This window comes from Falco punctatus, assembly GCF_963210335.1.
Source record: "Falco punctatus genome assembly, chromosome: 1".
Taxonomy (NCBI): domain Eukaryota; kingdom Metazoa; phylum Chordata; class Aves; order Falconiformes; family Falconidae; genus Falco; species Falco punctatus.
Window position 1 is genome coordinate 40,302,170 of NC_137580.1, and position 19,104 is coordinate 40,321,273.

General features: G+C 46.2%; 1 protein-coding gene across 2 annotated transcripts in view; it reads left to right on the plus strand.

The window, feature by feature from the left end:
• The window catches only part of SLC4A11 (solute carrier family 4 member 11), a 134,197-nt gene that overhangs the window by 18,255 nt on the left and 96,838 nt on the right, over positions 1-19,104 (plus strand). Inside the window, exon 1 of one of the 2 annotated variants that reach the window (XM_080396460.1) lies at positions 896-19,092. The exons of the other annotated variant lie outside the window; for it this stretch is intronic. Within the exon in view, the coding sequence (XP_080252586.1) occupies positions 19,056-19,092 (37 nt within the window). The 5' untranslated portion in view covers positions 896-19,055. Of the gene's footprint in view, positions 1-895; positions 19,093-19,104 lie in introns of those variants that run through there. 2 annotated transcript variants of the gene reach the window in all.

The window sequence follows — 19,104 nt, forward strand, 5'->3', positions numbered from 1 at the left end:
GAGGGTTTTTTGTCAAGCAGTCCTGCTTATGGGTTTAATGGCCAAATCGCACTGCAAGCCTGTAGGCTAAGGTGGTGGCGTGGAGGCGGCATTAGAAGTGGCTGTGATAATGATGTGTGAGGTTGGCAAGGCTGCAAGGGCTAAACCATGTGTGTAATCTCACAGGGGACTTGGCTATGAAATAACAGATGTCATGGCAAGGCCAAGAGGAATGCTGGCCAGAACAGAGCAGAGCAGACCATACATACCTATTCTGGACTTCATCTTGCTGGTTTATAAAAGCATGTTGTTTCTTGGTGGCTGGGGTTCCTTCTTGTACTGTTCTTGGCTCTTCTGGCTGTACAAACACGACACCTCCAGAAAGGCCTCTGACACTCAAAGATGCTCACGCTGAGAGATGTCATCTCTCTAAAAGGTGGGGTTTTCAGGGGAAAAAAAGCAGAAGTCTGCAATTAAATTCAGTCGGCTTCAGGATTCTGCAGAACAGGAATCCTATGGTGCAGGACATGCTATGCTGTGTATTCTGCTGGGGTTTCCTTTCTGATTAAATGACTTAACAGAAGGAAGTCATAACCCGCTCCGTGTTCCCTCTTTTGTCTGGAAGAGTTAACTTTGCAGTATGAAAACAATCTGGTGCAGCAGAATGACCGCATTGAGTGCAATGTAGAAATCTATTTGCTAAATGGTGGCTTTTTTGGTGGTTTTGCAGAGTTCCTCTCTAAAGAGCAGCTCTTGTGCTACGATCGGGGTCTTTTAGACACAGCAAAGTCCATTTTTTCAAACTGAAGATGCTGACCTTGCTACAGCCTGCCTTAAAGTGCAGCTCCCTACTGAAAAAGCCTCGGTCGCCAGCTTGGCTCTGGCCATGCCAGGAGCAAGGATGGTGTGCCAGGGTGGAAGTGGGCTGGATGGAAATACATGTCGCCAACAAAGTGAGGGAGCAAGACAGACTGCATGTGGGTTCCTACCCCTAGAAAAAATACTCTCAGCTTGCCTAAGAACAACTTTCTGGCTTCCCTTGGAGACCTTACCAAGTGGGAAACAGCCAGACAGCTTACCTGGCTCCAGATAGAGAAGTGAAATACTAGTAGAGGTGGATGAGGATCCATCCTGAGGCAAGGCTGTAACCAGGAGTCAAGGAAGGTGTTGGTAGCTCTGGTGTCCTTCCTCTCAAGGAGATGAGAAGCCTTGTACTGGATTTGTGTGCCTGTTTGGTGTTGCGGGCTGCCGGGCGGCTCCTGTGAGCCGGTGCCAGCAGGTTCCCCCGTGCCCGATAGCGCCAACGCCAGCCGGCTCCCAGCCGGGCCCGCCGCTGGCCACGGCCCAGCCCAGCGGCCACGCTGGCACCGCCTGGGGGGCGCCGCTTACACCGGGGACAAGGGACAGATCCTGCGGCAGCGCCGGGCGCCGGAGCAGAGGTGCCCCCCGCCCGCGGGGCAGCCCCCGGCCAGGCAGCCTGTGCCCCCCGGCCCGGCCCGGGGAGGTCCGCGCTGGAACTGATCCCCACCCGCAGCCCGTGGGAAGGACTCATGGCAGAGCAGCTCATGGAGGACTCTCTCCCTGGGAGGGCCCCACGCAGGAGTGAGCTCTGCGATTTTAAGGTTTGGTTTTATTTCTTATTATTACCAATCAAATCAGATTAGGGGGAAATTAAACTAATGTCCTTGGGTCGAGTCTGTTTTGCCTATGACAGTAACTGGTGAGCGATCTCTCTCTCCTTGCCTTGATCCGTGAGCCTTACTTTTTTTTTTTTTTTTTCTCCTGGGTCTGGTGAAGGAGGGCAGGGAGAGAGCGGCTGGGGGGCATCCAGTGCCCAGCCAGCATTAACCCAACCACAAGCCCAAACAACTTCTACAACATCAGCTAGTGTCGTGATTTTTGGGCTAGAGGTTACAGAAGTTGGGAGGAATCTGGAGAGCAACTTTAAATGAAGATTAACTAGCTGCAGATGTCTTTCTGCAGAGTACTTGCTTCTGTCTACACCTGGCTAGACCTCTTTGGATCTAGAAAACATTCAGAGACTGCCCAGACTGCTTTTATAGGGCACCATGAGTAAGTCCGTTACAGATGTACATGCTCAATACCAACAGAAGTGTTTACTTTGTGTGCCTTTGGCTTGCTCTGGATCACTGAAAACCTAGAAAGCAGGCTCTGAAGGCCTGCTGCCTGCTTCCATGCCTGCTACTTTAATATTTCTAAGAATTGAATGCTGTGAGCAGAGCATGTTTGTGCTGGGAATACTGTGACAGTCAGAACCGACACCCTTAATTGGGATCTGCCTTATAGACAGACTTGTTCTGTAATAAAACACAGCATTTCTTGCACACAATTCTTAACTTTTTTTTTTTAGTTTTGATTATTTCCCACCCCATCCTCCTGAGCTAGGAAGCTTAAAATGATTGTGCTGTTCTCTATAGCTTTCTTCCCTGCTGCTCCTGGTACCCATAGGCTCTGCCCATGCAACAGCCCCTCTGCGGGCAATAAAGGAACATGGATGGGGGTGACTGGGCTTATCCAAGCAAGAAAAGAGCCACAGGGTGTTGAGAGGAGGAGGAAGGAAGATACATGGCTGTGACTAGAGAGACATAAATTTTGTTCCTTGTTGTTCTTATTTCCCTCTTTAAACCACATGTCCAAGTTCATCTCTGCCTCAGTCTCCTCCACATCTTTTTTTCTTTTTTTTTCTTGGAAGCTTGGGGCCAGGGAGAAGGCCATGCAGGAGCTGGCATACCTCCTCAGGAGATGCTGAAAGGACAAGCTGTTTCTGGACGCTATTATCTGTTCTTGTGGCTTTGTTCCTAGTGCCCAAGCACAGCCCCACGGGCTGTCCCTGGATGTGGGTAATTGTTATGAGCTGAGATGAAACGCGGCGGTGTCCCCCAGCTGGGGCTGCCAGCACAAACAGCTTTCCCAGCCAGCAGAGCCAGGAAGCTGCTGAGCGAGCGCTTCCCCTTGGAGCTCCTTCCGGAGGCAGGGGGCCTTCCTGCATGGGGACGTCAGCCCTTTCCCGGCTATATTTGGAGGATCTGTGCAACACAGCCCTGTGTAACTCTTGCAGCATCGGTCCAGCCTCGGGCTGCTGTTGCAGAGAAGGGGAAAAAAAATTAAAAACAACACCCCTGGGTTAGGATGAAGCAGGAGGCAAGGTGGCTGTAAGGTGGTGGAGCGGCTGTGGTTTGCCTCCCCCTAGTAGAGGTGGTGATGGCAGGGCTGATAAGTAGCACTGATTTTTAGACGGTAAGGTTGGAAGCAAGGCTAGATGTAGGTAATCTACTCAACTTGTGTCTTTCTGCCTCCCTCGAGGGATGAGAGGTCCCGAGCAGGCTGTGAAGCAGATCCTGAGAACCTGTCCTAGTGTGAGTTGGCTCTTGTTGCCTTGAAACTCACTGTTAGTGTGATGATGATAAAATAAACAAAGAGATGTATGTGAGTAGCAAGTGCTTTGTGGGTCAGACAGGGTGCTATGTGGTGGGGCATGTAGCTTGAAATGAGTTCTCTGCCCTGTGGAGCTGCGGGGTGGATGAAGGAAGAGGTGGAAGGCTATTGGGGTACCCTGGATAGCTCCAGTGCTTGCTGGTCCTGCAGCTTCATTCATGCTTGTAAGGCAGGTATGCAGGCAGTGGCCCATGTTGGCTGTGATTGGAATTTCCCAGCCCTCACCAATTCTCCAGAGTTTGGGCTGGCCAGGGGTACAAGTACTTAGAACCCACCCAAAAATTGCTGGTCTTGAACTCATGGAGAGCTCTAGAGGAGCTGGCTCTGAGGGATGCAGAAGAAAAGGGTTGCTTTCATACTTGCCTGTGCCAGTGAACAGTGTTCCAAGACTGGAATGAAGTTACAAGGAGCTTTTTGGCAGCCTTGGGATGTTGAGGGCTTCTTACACAGAGGTGGTATCCCCAGCCACTTCCCAGGACTCTGGTACCCATCTCACATCAGCACGCCAGTGTGGCAATGGGGATACCATCCTGAGGGTACTGCCTGCTCTGAGCATGTGAAAGACCCTGCTGTAAAGTGTATGAATTGTACCGGCTGGGAAGACTTGTTCGTTCTCCTGTCCTGATGCCACCCCCTAATCAGCCTGTTCTCAGGGATGACGGGTTGAAGTCATCGTATCTCCCCATCTAACAGAGAAGCCTTTACCTGCAGGAAACCTGCTTCAAAGCATCTCAGCTGCTTCCCTGGAGCTTCCCATTCCATTCTTCTGGGCTGCCCTGCTTTGAGCCTTCCAGAAATATACTTCCAGATGGCTGAAATCAATGTGCAAATCTCCTTGCTTTGAAGCAGGGGTGTTATTGCTTCCCTGAGCATCACATTTCTGGAAGTCTTTTGTGTTAGCAGTGAGTTTTCTGTTGGGCTAATAACTGGGCAATGATTTAACTCCTAACTTTAGTTCTGCGGTGCTCTCCTCTGTGCTGTTATATAACTCCATCTTCATTAAACCGTGCTTCAGTGTCATTACTGGGGCATGATTTACAGAGGGAAATGGAACATAAACTTGTGTTATTGAGCCAAATTTGTTTAACTGACCTGAAATAGTCTGTTGAAGTTGTATTCCTCCAGGCCACCACTAATTCTGTTTGTGTTGCTGAAGATATGAATGACTCTGTATGATCTGATCTTCCTCTGATTTAGGGTCCCTTGGTTACTGGAAATGCAGTGAGAAGTTTCTGGCTTACCCAGACAATAATGGAGGAAAAGCACTGTGACTTTGGTAGGCAAAGAGAGGTGTTCTTGTGTGTCTTTGCTCAATTTGTTCCTTTACAGGAATACAAGCCAGGTTTAAAATGCAGTGCTCCAAAATCCAGAGTTGTCTGTGCTGCCCCTCCAACATCCCTATGCATCACTGGAGGGTCAGAAAGGCAATAGTAAGGGCCATGGTAAAAAATAGCTTCTGTACAAGGAATAATAAAAGTTAAATTATCTTCAGCCTGGAAAAAGTCCCAATGAAAGAGGACTGAGGAGTGCAGACAAAGGTGGGAGATGAAGGCATGTTATGCAGATTTCTTGCTTAACAGTCTAAAAAAAGGGAGCTGTTCTTATGACTGCATGTGAAACTGTGGAGCTCCCTGCTGCAGGATTTTGAGGGTTTTAATGCATTTCAGCATCTCCAAAGAAAGAGTGAGCCCCTCTGTGGAAGGGATATGTGCTGCAGGCTATGAAGTGCGGAGACCTGCCTCTGACTCTCAAAGTCCTTGGTCTCCAGGCTTGTTGGAGGGTGTCCTAGGAGGCCTCCCTATAGGCTGGGCTGGTGTTAGAACTCTCTTCTAAGTATTTCTTGGTAGCTGTTATCCAGTCCAAAATACTAAGCTGGAAGTAGATTTCGTTGACCAGCGGAAAGAGCTGTCCTCAAGCTCTCGAGATGCTCTTGCTTTCCACCATACTCATCCTCAGCAGTTCCCCTTACGTTCAAGGTTAACGTGCCAATAGCAACAGTGCTTCCAGCCATAGCGTTCTCTGCAGAACAAAGCTTCAATGGGATGTTTGTGTGGGAAGTGTGGCCAGAAACACTCACTCTGTGGATGTTGTAAGGAGTTGGGTTGAGTCTGTAGCTGTCTGCATCCTGATCTCTTTCCCTGGATTTACTAAGCTGTTCCTTTTTTTTTTTTCATAGGACTTGCTAAACTCTTTCCTCATAGTATCTATCGCTTGTTGATGATCATAACCCTTGTTATAGAGGAAATGGACCAGGTGAACCTCTGAGTCTTTCAGAAAGTCAGATAATAACCTTGAATCCAGCTAGGATGGTGCTTTCAGCACTTCAGAATGCTTTGTGGGATCGGGGCACTGCTAGTTAGTGATTTCAAGCTTTTTAATGAGTGAGGTTGAAAGCAGTCTGGTAAACCAACCCACACCAGATCTAGGTAGTGATAAGTTTGATATAGACTGAAATCAACCGTAAATTGTGCTGAAATGTTCTGAGCTGGAGGATGTGTCTTGTGCAATAAGGGATTAGACTTTGATAAGGCTTTGGACTTCTCTAGAGCTGTCAAATCTCACTTACCTTGCTTGGGGTAGAACCTGCAACCTGGATTGGTTTTGGTATTGAGACAGAACCATCCTGTCTGTGGTGAAGGACACAAATTCTTTCTCCAGCCTGTTGCTGGGGACCAAAACCAGGGACGTGATGTTTAGGCAGGCTGCCTGGGGAGAATTGCTCACGGAGATGTACAAAGCTGGGTAGCAAGCTTGCGTCAAATCTTCAGTGAGTGTTTCTTGCTAAAACTAACAGGAGCACTTAATTTATCAGTGTGGGGCAAGGTGGAATATCTTCATCCAAATCTGTTGGGCGCTGAATGCCTATATCCCAAGGAGGTGAGAAAAAGCCCGGGGAGATAATATTACTCAACCAATATGACCACAACTGGTTCTCAGCACTTAGTAGTCCCCTAGCACTGCTTCAGAATAAAGTATTTTGATTGTAATTGTTCAGGTAGCGATCATCAAAATAGCCTGATGAATCTAGAGGGGAGTCCTGGAACACATGGTGACAGAAGATGGCTGGCAGTTAACTCCTGTGGTGTTCTCAGTCAGTAAAATACTTGCAATGGCATGCAAGCCCTCTGTTCAAATACACCATGGGTATCTGCTTTGTATCTCTCAGATGAAAACAGAATCATGCTGAAGCAGCAGCCTGCCCGAGTTGCTTTTTTCAAACACTGCCTTGATTTGCTCCCCTGTTTTCACCAGCTGACAGCAGGACAGCCTGTTGGTAGCTTAGCCAGGCAGTGAGAGGAAGATTTGAAGGAATAAAGTTAGTATTGATAATGACATCGGTGGGGAGAGATGAACTTCTAGAAGTGTTCAAGGCCAGGTTGGACAGGGCTTAGAGCAACCTGGTCTAGTTGAAAGTGTCCCTGGATGGGACACAGATGGCATGGATGGGCCTATGACATGGATGGTTTTTAAGGTCTCTTCCAACCCAAACCATTCTGTGAAATAGCTGCATGGCCAAGGAGATGAAGTAGATATCATGCAACTTCTTACCTAAAAATTTTTGCATAGTTCTAAGGAAAGAGCTTTACTAGTTCTTTAATGTACAGCATGAGCACTTGGCATGTTTGTGTGTAAATGGGGAACATGTAGGAATTTCTGACACAGTACCTTTTGTGGATCAGCATACTGGGTACCTGGAAGGGGATGGAAGGCAAACTCCTGCTGCTCTGGGAAAGGTATCATTGGACCTCTCCCTCCCTAAAGCTTAGAACAGTATGGAGTTACGGTTAAACTTGATCACTTAAGGATATCTTCCACCCAGCAGCACTGTGCATTAGTTGGTTTAATAATGTCAATTTTGTGACCCCAATTCTAGCTACTTCTCTAGTTCCCAGCAGGGTTCAGGTTCTCAACGTCCAGAGACAAAATGGTCTGAGGCCTATCACTGTCTTGGGGAAAGAAGATGCTGTGGATAGAGGAGTTGTTTCTTGCTGTGAACTGAAATGTTCCCAAAATCAAACTGCTGTCTAGCTTACCAGGGTGTAAAAACATTCTCTTGTGGGAACAGCAATTGTAGGCCAGTCTGATAAGATGAATCTAGCTGCCTCTTTTCATATCTGTCTGTTAGTTTCTCACACATTAGAGGTGTTCAGAAGATTTGAGGTGCATAATTATTCTCAGATATCTTTATTTTTTTCATCAGGGGAGGGAGCAAAGCCCTTAGACTACCAAGAGTATTTGGCTTCATTTAGAGGCCAAATGGTTGCTCTGTAGTGGGTGTTAAACCAGTGCAAGGGAATATTTCCTCTGTAAGTGAGACCCTATATCTGGTGGTTCTGGTGCTGAGAGATCAGAAATGACATCAAGGCTCCTTCTATAGGTCCATCCTTGTGGATACTTCAAACTGATTGAACTTTTGTGGACTTTGGCCACCTTAAAAAAAAAAAAAAAAAAAAAAAAAAAACGACATAGTGTTGTAATGAAGCAGTTGTGTTCCTGACAGGCTTTACGCTGTCTGGGTGTAATGACTTGCCACATCCTAGGACTTCAGGACCTTCTTCCTCACTGGAAGGCTGATAAAAGGGCAGGGCATGTGGGAGCTCCCCAGAGAAGGAAATTACTGTTAAGATACTCTCTGCTTTAATTTCAGTCTTTTGTACCTACTTTCTCAGGATTCCTAGCCAGGAGCCAGTCTGTCTGCCAGAGGAGACAATCTGAATGGTTAGCATGCCAGTGCTTCTGTAGGTGGCTCTTTGAAGTCTACTTATCTTCAGTTAGGACACCCAAAAAATAATGTAGAAATGGAGAACAGAGGGTAGGTGTTGTAAGTGCAGCTGTCTGCAGAACAGGATCTGCAGCTTGGCATACGCAAGTATGTCACCGTGATCAATTCTGAATGCAATTCTCAAACGGGCAATGAAGGGTTGGTTTAGTGCATAAAACTTGTTTCTGCTCATTGTTGGGGGTAAAAGCCCGACAGTGGTGTGGTAAGAACCACAGTACTTGAGGACATTTCATAGTATTCTGCAACCTCAAGTGCAGAATAAGGAAAGGGGAGTATGGATGGGCTATCTAAAATAAAAAATTAAGTGATGGAGAATGAGACATTAGATTGAAGCTTTCAGGCTTGGCTGGACACTTCGTGGGTTTGGTGTTGTGCGCCAACTGTACTAAGTGTGCCCATCCACATCTGTGTGAGTTGAAAGCTATATGGATAGGTTATGAACTCTTGCTTAGGTAAGAAAATCTCTTACCAAAGAGCTTGCAGATGTCTGTGCATCTGAATAGGGTTATATAGTTCTGTGCAATTGTAAGGCTTCAGAAATGAACCCTACACTGAAAATCTTGCATCCCTTTACGTGTAGTGATCTTTCCTGTGGCAAGGAAGCAATTTTATATTCTTCTGGAACAGGACTGATAGTAAAATACTGAAATCAGAGATAAGAACCACTTGTTTTTCTTGCATTTAAAGAAAAAAAAATCCAAAACCCCTCCACCTTGTTTGCTATATGGTAACCTTTGTGTTTTTCCAGTTTGTGCAGAAATAACACTCTCCTAGGAGAGGATGACTGGACTGCAGTCTAACAGGCTTAATAGGCGAAAACTTTCCTGTTAGCTAGCCAAAATTACCTCGCTTAGCTTTGTTCTGTTCCTTTCCAGTTCCTCTGTCTCGAAGCCTGTCCATAATTGCTTTCCTCGCAGGTCAGTTTTCTGAGAAACGGTAATCATTTTATTGTTCCCTCTCAGGATCCTGTTTAGCTCTGCCAACAACACTGGAGCGAGTGGTTCCAACTGCAGGCTTTAAACCTACCTGCCCAATGCTTCATGCAAAGCAGTGGAGCTCAATTATTAAAATGTTGACTGTTAATGCTAAGCTGCTTGATTTGGGGTATGAAGGGGATAAATGTAAGCCACAAAAGAGGAGCTATAAAACACTGCAAAATCTTGCATCTACCTGGAAGTCTTCATGCAACAGTTTCTCCTGGAATCCTTTGTAGAGTGGCAGGTGATTCCAAGCTTCTTTCTTGTGTACAAAATGCTGAAGAGTTTCTCATTCTGCATTGTGAAGACAGAAAAGAAAGCTGCAAGCCTCTAGATTGTTCTGAAACAGTTTATCCCTTTTACAAAAGGTTGCAGAAAGCAGACTTAATCATCTCACGATTGGACTAGATGATCATTGTAGGTCCTTTCCAAGTGACAATATTCATTTCCATCTCAAGAACAGCTTGTCTAGCGGTTTATTCTTTCTTCCCTCCCATGGCAAATGGAGATGTGTGGCTGGTGTTAAAGGGATGAAAAAATCCAACTTGTGAGGTGGTGTTTGGCGGTGGAGAAGGTGCAGATGGCTGTGGCCCAGCCTCAGCTAGGTGGATCTGTTTGCAGACCCTCTGAGCTCCTGAAGATCTCTTCTGAAAGTGAGCTTGGCCTTGCTGGGAAGGAGCCTGTTGCTTAACAGTTAGGAAACCCTGGGTTGAGTGAAAGCTGGCTGGTTAACACAGACCACAGATAGCTCACCATGGAATGGTGGTCAAGAAGGAAGGCCCTGAGCTTGGAGTTAACTCCAACACTTAAAATACACCTTCACAGCATGACTACTTGCGTTAACCAACAGAAGAGAAATGCAAGTGTGTGCTTGAACAAGACAGCTATTTGTAATGCTTTCAGACTCCTTCCTGCTTGGCCTTATGCTTTGTTGGTGTTCACAGAGGGAGTAGATAAGTCCCTGATGGCATCAATAGTGTATGGCATTTAATGCAAAAATGTAATTATATGGGTATTGAGCTGTTTCATAATGGCATCAAGGGCTTTATTTATCCAGTTCTCCAGGCAGTGGGAATGCTACTGGTCCAAACTAGTTTTAAGAACAAGTGCTATCTAATAGCTTGCATATTTAAGTCAGCTGCTCTTTCAACTTCAAAAGAGCTTGGTTTTGTTTAATGTGGCAGTAGGGAGAGTAACTCTCCTTGTCTGGGAGGCAGATTACAAAATCTTGAATTTGCTGTTGAGAGGTGCTACTAGTGTTTATGTTGGAGTGATGGTGAGGTCTGTGTACCAGTGTCCCAAACCATGCTAGGTGATGGTCCCTTTGCACCCACACCGCCTACCTGTGTGTGGAAAGGAGGCAAAACTGTGGCTGTATCTTCAGGCAGTGGCTCCTGCAGTCTAAGCCACTGATCATCAAACAGCTGGTCATCTTTTTGATTAAGAGCACTATTTTAATGGTCTGTGCTTCAGTATGTGCGTTCCCAGCTACTGCGTTCATGCTCTAATTAACTCTGAAAGTCTGACTTGTAAATGGGAAAGTTTCTATCCCATATCTGTAGGGCTTTAATAGGATGAAAGTCTTTTATAATTGTAAAACTTGAGTGATTTTGAGTAGGTTTTATTGGTGGTGGTTTTTGGTTTTGTTTTTAAGGAAGTAAGTGCTGCCTGGCTGCTCTCTGCTAGAGCATTTCTTTCCAAGGAAGGTGGTGAAAGTGGCTAATATCTCCTTCAATCTGCTCTGTAAATGACAGCAGTGATTCCTTCCATTCCCTAGTGGGGGTAGGGAACTGTAAGCTGGACAGCTGGACACTTGTTCCTTAGTGCTCCCAAGCAAATCAAAACATCTGTTAAAAGGGTTTTATCCTATCTGTGCTACTGAGGTGCATTGGTAGCTACTATGGGCTTTTACTTACCTGTGGGGAAACAAATTATATCGTTGCTTCCTTATTGCAGCCTGGAGGTTGTTTGTGCTAACTGTGGGGCAGTGAACCTGTGAATTGTTCTATCCAGAGGTGAGACTAAATTAATTAGCTTGGCTTAATCTGAATATCTGTTTCTAAGCTTAGTTCTAACATAGCTTTATTGCTGGTGGGGCCCTCAGCTCACCATAAATTTCTGTATCTAGGTGGCGAAGAGGACCTTCAGTCCCTGTTGGGACCAGGTATTGGCATCCGTAAACCCTTCCTAACAGACAAGCGGAGTTCCAAAGTGACATTCCGCTGTTGGGTTGTGCTGTTGCATTAGCTTTTATTGTCATTTGTTTCAGAGGACAGGTCTTTCCTTGGAATTGATGATGCTTTGAAGTCATGGGTGCTCAAACCTAATCAGAGATTCTCCACTCTTGGTGAAGCCACAGAGGGATAGCAATGCCCCTTCTAGAGAAGGACCTAAGCTGGGATGCTGCATTTCTCATGCTCAACTCAAACTCTTTGCTGGCTACTTGGATCTGACATGTTTCTTGAAATGCCTCTTCTGCTGCATCCTTCTACCAAATAGCCAGTTCTGATCCTGGTCTGCAGTGTCAAAGCCAGAGGTGTCAGGTTGTAATCACTTAAATTGGAAAACCAGTGCATCCCTGCTACTTGCACCCTACTGTCCCATTGCTGGGGGAGGGTAGCACTTCAAAGGGAGAAAAGCGAGAGGCTTTTCATGCAACTCAAACTAAGTTAAACAAGCATAGCATACTGTGAGTCTGTTTTAGCAGTGAGTAAAACACTATTGGGCTTTGAAGCCTGTTGTGGAACCCGAGGGGCTTTTTTTCTGTTCTTGTGTATTTGCTGCCAGCAATTGTATCTGCTCAGAGATGAAAGCAGTCATCCTAAAGTGTGAAGAATCTTCACAACCACATCCCAGAATATGATTGCTGTTTGTGTTAAAAGGGGGGTGGTGGTGGTGGTGGTATTAGCTTATCTAGAAACTGTTAGTTGCTCCCAACTACTAGCTACTCTGTGCTGCAAGTTGTCATGAACCTGCTGCTGAGTCAGTTATAAAAACTACTCTGCTTAGAAAATGCTGGTCTTTGTTAGGCTTGGTTTAGTCTCTGCTGCTTCCCGTGTGTTTTTGCTGGATATGAAACTGCGCTGCTGTCTGGTGCCCTCCTTTTCTTGCCCATGAAGATTTCAGGTAAATATGTCCATGGATGTAATGTGATCCAACTGGATGTGTTAGGCAAGGGGCTTTGCAAGTGAGTAGAGCTAAGATTAAAGGCTATTCGTTATTACATCTTCTGGTGTTGCTGAGTGATCCTGTTTTTTCTCTATTGCCTTCAGTTGTGTAATTCTTTATTGCTCTATTACATGACATCATCTGGATCTGCTGCTCTTGTCTGTTCTTTGAGCTTCATAACATGTTCAGCTAAGTCTTGGGTAAGGAACATAATTTATTTCTAAATCCGTTACTGCTCTGAAAATAAATAAATGCCATGTTAAACTTCTTATCACCAGCACGTTGCCTCCAGTGAAAATATTCACATTGTTTGAGTTGCTGCTAACTGTAGAAGAGAGGCTGGGTTGCCAGTGGCTGGACTTGTCACTGTGATATTTTTTTTCTTTAAATTGTACTCTTGCACAAATAAAGGCTGGCAAGTGTCTTCTCTACTGGAATCAACAATCTTTTAATGCTCTGAGGCTAAACTAAGGCTGAAGTCAGCTATTCAGCTGTGGCTCTGCAAATCTATTGTGTGTTTATCTCTGCCTGAGACCTACTCATTAGGCTAGCAGGACTCATTGTGTAGCTGTAACATCATTTAAGGGTAGGCTTTTCCCATGATCTTACCGATGTAGAAACCAAAACAATGGAAAACCAACCATCTTTTGCTGAACGTCACCTCTTGGATGTCCTCAGAGGCATGGCTGGGTTTCAGAAATCCTGCTTGTACCGGTATATACTGTGTTCCATAACAATGAGGCATGCTGGTTCTCAGATGAGTTCTGGCAGGAGGGTGATGGAGCCTGGGCACTCTCTGGTCCTTGGTTGACTGCTGCTACAGGGTCCAGGGAGCAATGACACAGGCAGAGACACTGTGCCCTGTTGTTAATGAGCCATGAAATGGAGGTGTGCTTTGACAAGCTACATGGAGATGTCCTCCACTTAATTGCTACAGAAAGGTGAACTGACACTCAGGTGTTAAAGTGGCAGGCTAGAGTTTAACCTACTGGTTGGGAGATGGATTTCAATCCCACACTCACTTTGAAGTAAGTTTTGCCTTTATACCAAAATAACCATGAGCAACCTTCCTTCAAACTCTGGTTCAGATCTTGACCTCAGGTGCAGTGTTCTTAGTAGCCTGAGGACAGACCGTAGCTGTAAGCAATGAAATCCACATTATTGCTGCTCTCTCTACATCATCTCCCTTAGTTTTCTTCAGCTCTCCTACCTTTAGGCATGATGCACCTCTCCTTTCCTACAAGAGGTGGAAAGACTTGAGATGGCGTTCAGTGTGTTGTAGGACTCCAAGGTCTGGGTTAGACCCAGATAAAGCTTTGTGTTGGCACTTCCCTAGGAAATACCTTTTGGGCTTTCCACGCCTTCCTTGCAGGGAGCCTGGGAGGCCCTGCCACGTGATGCACTGTATGGGCTGCTTTAACCAGTCAACAAAGGTGAGCGTATGTGGCTGCACTGTGTAGTGGAAGCTTTTGGTTGCCACAAGTCTATGCCAAACTTACAGCTCACTAGTTGCCGCCTGGAGAGCTCTCCAGACAATCTGCTAACTAAACTTTTTGGCAGACCACCAAATGACCCTCTTGTTCCCTTTGTTTCCAAGTTAAGCCCAGCTAGTGGGGACCTAAGTCTGATTTGAGTCTTGTCTTAGTGTTGTGAACCCATCTTTCTAGTAAGGTGTGAACTTAATCAGTCTTAAACTGCCTGATTTCAACATAGCTTGTGAAATGTCTTGTGAAAATAGGTGGCTAGATGAGGAGCAACTCTTTAATGTCCCTACTGAGTGGGAGGCCCAAGCATCCCCAGTTCCTGAACACATGGGAAGGAGATGGCTTTCTCGCCCTGTGGTCTAGGCAGCTTCCAGGGATGGCCAAGTTAATGATTTTGCCTTTAGGGCCCCAGACATGGAGAACAGAGTTTGTTCAGTCCCTGCTAACCAACTCTGTCAAGAGACCAAAGCCCAGGCAGCATTGGTGTCCATCACATGAACCACAGCTTAGTATTGCAGGTGTCCAGCCATGCTGGCTCCTGCTCTGCTGGCAGGTGGGGTCTTTGCGCTGACAAGACCTTCCAGTCAGGATGCCTATATTTTGTTAGGGAATCCTTACTCCTGCTGCTCCTGTAGAGGTGAGATGTACTTGGAAAACTCCTCCAAAGAGGAAAAGGCTTATTCCTGCTGCTATCCCCTGCCCCAAACATGTGCTCCTTAGGAGGGCTGGACCAGGGACTCAGCAGTCAGATCCTCTCCAAGCTGCAGTTCCCTCCTGTGGTATTCAGCTCCAAGGTGGCAATGATCGTGTGAGAGTTGCTCCCCTTATGTGCTTGTAAGGGACCCTTGAATACCTCCTGGAGATGACAGCATCTTTGTCCCAAGAAAAATGAATTATGTTTTGGAGCGTGGGCTCTGTTTAGGCTAAGGACTGTGCAGTAAACACAGTTATGATGTTTGAGTATTCAGTCCTGCTTGCATCTCCTTGTTCTAGCTAGTAGCAATGAAAGTTGGCTGCATGGTCCTGGCCTAATAAAACTTGCATGCTGGTGTGACTTTTGCCAGGGAGTTTCTGCCTCTAGCTCTGGCAGAGCACACTGGAGAGACTGGCTGCCTTCCCTAACTCCTGCCAGTGCCGGGAGGAAATCACCATCTGGGTGCAGTCTGCATCTAAAGGAGCCTGACCTTCCTCTTCCCAGCAGCCCTTGGTTTAAACACCAGCTCTGGTCCTTGCTGGCCCAGCAGAGCTCCAAGCATCTGTAGGAGAGAGCCAACAGTGCATGAGGAGCTGTGGGAAGCTGCAGGGGAAAAAAATTCTACAGGAGGGAGGTAAAGGAATGAGTATTTATATTCCTCTTAATCCAATATAACTCCCTTTTCCTTTTGTCAGATGTGACCGGCTCTCCCCTTAGTTGTAAACGCGAGCAAGGGGAAGCAGTGTTGTGGTTTTGCCTTGAAGTATTGGTCTTCTGGGTCAGGTCCTCATACTCCTGTCACTTAAGCTCCCCCGATCCCTCTTGTGCTAAAGGGACTTGTGCCTCTTCTTGGAGTTTTGCAACTGTTTCTGGAGTCTTCTCTCTCCTACTTGGTTGAGTTTCTTGGCTGGGGGGCAACCCTGAAAGATTTGGTATGTGTTTGCTTGCCTCTGGAGAGACTGATACTGTTCTGGCTAATATTTATTTGTGCCTTTGCTGTGGGCTGCAGGACAGGCACCAAAAAAAAAAAAACCCAAAAAAACCAAAACCCAAACAAAAAAGCTGATAGTTGTTAAACTCACCCCAATGTCTCAATCTGCAGGCTGCAGCTGCTCAAATTTCAAGGTCACTAGTTACCTTGGCCTCTAATACTGAATTTCCTTGACTCTTCAAAGCAAATCTGGTGCCCCAGACCAGCCTGGGTCTCTGCAGAGCAACTTCAAACGCATGTCCTGAAATGGGATCCTTAGTGCTGTGGTTGAGACCGCTGGGATTCGGCTCCAGGGATGAGACCAAAGAGCACTGAAGCAAATGGTGGTGGGATAAACACTTAAAAGCCTTTCAAAGGACAAGAACTCAAAAAGGAGCTGTTACCTGGTGGTTCCCCAGCTCCAGAGGGGGAGTTCCCAGCAGGACGCTGCTCCCTCTGCTGTGCTGCACCATTTATTGCATTGTCCTGCAAGCAGAGCTGACCTGCAGCTGGTAGTACGGAGCAGGCAACAGGAGCTGGGTTTGTGCAGCAAACAGAAGTTTTACTTGAGTTGCAGTCAAAGCAGCAGGAGGTAGGGAGGGATTTGAGGTCTTCAGGGCATGATTAAAACAAAATAAATCATCTGGCTTGCAGGTATGGCAGCACTTAATTTCTTTTTTATTATTTCTTTGCTTTTGTTGAAAGTCTTGGCCGTGTCACAGGCATGGGAATCCCAGTGCTACTTTATGCATGAGTGTTGGATGAGTTTCCCTGCAATGCTTGGGTCCACCTAGTGTTTCTTTCTCAGTTCCAAATTCTTACAGTCTCCAATGCTAGCCCACCAGGACAAAAAAATACCAGTCTTGGCAAAACAGTCCTACTAAAAAGCATATATAGCTGGCATCTGTGCCTGGCCTGGAGGAAACCCCAGGTACCTTCTGCTCAGGTACATGGCTGATCCTGCTGGATCATACAGGTCCTGTATGATGTGGTAGTGAAGGCAAACAAAACACCACTTCCCATTGGTTTCTAGCCACAAACTAGCCTAGGTACAAAGACCAAGGTAAAGCCAATCAGGCAATAAGAAATAATTTACTAACAGAGGATAATGACCATCTGCCTTGAAGGGAGGTTGTCTTTGTATGTAAAGTTAGCAACCTGCTGGAGGGGAATAGTCAGATGAGGCTCCTCAGGAGCTGAAGGACTTGGGGTAGGGTGTAACTCCTGCTCCTTGGATCCAGCTCCCTCTGGGTCACTGTGCTTAGCCGGGCCAACAGAGACTGCCTGCAAAAAGCAGCTCTGGAGACGCTGGGATGGACCAGATAGCTCCAGACAGAAGGTATCAGATACCTTCTCTGGTGTCTTGCATCGTATCAGAGAAGCTGATACCTTCCAGAAAGCTTTACTGGTGGTGGGGCTAATATTTCTAGTAAGGGACATCTACTGTTATAATAATTTTTCATCATTTGTAGGAAAATATGGTTTGGTTTGAGGTATAAAATGAAATTAATGTAGGGGCCAGTTTTCCACCATTAGCTTTGTGCCCATAGGTTGTAGGTCTTGAAGGAATCCTACAAATCCCTGTGGAAGACTTGCATGAAATACAGCCCTGCAAAGTTGTCCTTGCATGCTCTTGCATGTATTCCCATGGTCATCTCCTTCCTGGTCATCCTCTTCCAGGAGGAGCTGACAAGGTCACCACTTGAGAGACTGGGCTCCCAGTCACCTGATGTAACTGGATGCCAGGCATTCAACTTGTGCAAGGCGTTAAATGTTGCATTAAATGTATACAATTTAATCCATTAAACCAGGTATTAACTTCTGCAACATCTGCATCTGCCAAATCAACATAATTAGCTTAAAACAGATCTCCCTGCTCCTGTCGTGATGATTTTTGGGTGGGAATGGGCTTCTCTTGTGAGCTGAATGAGATGGCACTGAGTGTTCGAAACTGGAAAATGAGTTATTTCCTTGAAATTAATCTAGGTGCTAAATAAGGATGAATATTCTTTTCTCCAGTATTTTCTGGATCTATACAGTAGCTTAAGCCTTCAAATCTCAGCAGGGGGCTTCCCACCTTTAGCTGAAATGGTGTCAGATGGTTTTCTAGAAGTGGTTTTTTTGGATGTGGTTTGCTGGTTTAAATTATGGGGAAGGTTACTAGGGGTATGCTGCCTTGAGACCAAGATCTCTAGCAATCAAAAGCTAAGATTTCTTTAAACCTATTTCACCCTTAATTTCCAAATTTCCCAAATTGCTTGCTTCAGCTGGATCAGACCCTTCTGAAGGGAGGGAAGATCAGGAAACAGAGAAACTAAACAGTCCAAGTCCAGGCTTTTATGGTATCGCAGCTATTTATCTGATTATGATACAGTATTCACACAGGAGGTGATGCAAATGTCCTCATGCCAGTCTCTAATTGCTGCCTTGGTTTTATTTCAGCAAAGGAGTGTTAACCTTCATTTACTGCTTCCTCAACTGCTTTGTGGTCAGTGCTCCTGGTGTTGGCACCTACCCCCTTCTGGAGGGGGGAGTGATTTGAGCAGGGAGGCAAAAAAATGCACCAAAGCTTGCTCAGGTTGTGAGCAAACAAGGTAGTACTGGCTAGGGAAAACTCACAAGGAAAAACCCAACCCAAAAAAATAATGCACAAAGCAGCAAAGATCCTGAACATCTTGTCTCGGGGAAGATAATGCCCTTATTTCTTGTCATCCTCCTGCCCCATGCACACAGTTTAATGAAAAAAGTGTAAGAAATATGCCTGATTTTTCTTAAAGTGAAGGCTGCAGGTTGGGGATCATCGCCCTACACCTGCTTTCAAAAGCTTTGTTGATGCTGCCTGGTGTTGTGGAGAAGCCGGAGGTACACCACTGTGCTGTGTCCCAGAGATTTATTTTGCATGCCAGCTGGCCGCTTTTATCTCAAACATGCCAGTGCCAGGTTATTTCAGAGGAAGTTTAGAAGGGGCCGAGAAAACCAGTCAGGATGATGGGACCCTGTGGTGTACATCAGCAAGCTTTACGGGAGAAGCAAGATTTGTCAGCTCGATGCTTTTTCCCAGCTGTGGAGTTGCAGCAGCATCTTACCTAATGCTTCTAGTAGTGTTGCATCCCCAGAAAAGTGAAAACTGATTAATTAATTTATTTATTTATTGAAGTGACGAGCTTTAGTGTAGGTGTGGGAGGGGGGAGAACTGACTTTAAATCTTTTCTTTGGAGTTCTTCGGAGCGCACCTGCGGCTGTTGCGGGGTGTGCCGAGGGCCCGGGCCGGAGCGGCGCGCTGGGCAGTGGCTGCGGGAGGGCGCTAGGACCCGGGCAGGGGTGTGCCACCGCGCCGTCCCTTCCCCTTCCAGCCCGCGCTCCTGCGCCCGGAGTTTCTCTGTATTTTTTTTTTTTTCCCTGAACTATCCCTTTTTTATTTTTTTTTCACCGGGGGAAAAAATAAAATAATAATAATAAAAAAATAGAAAGCGCCTCGAAAGCATAAGAGCACCCGAAAAGCGTGGAGATGAAGAGGGGATGAGCGGAGTAAGGCGAGGCAGCCATGGCAGCGAGCCGGGTGTTCCACCTCCAGCCGTGCGGTGAGGGGCAGC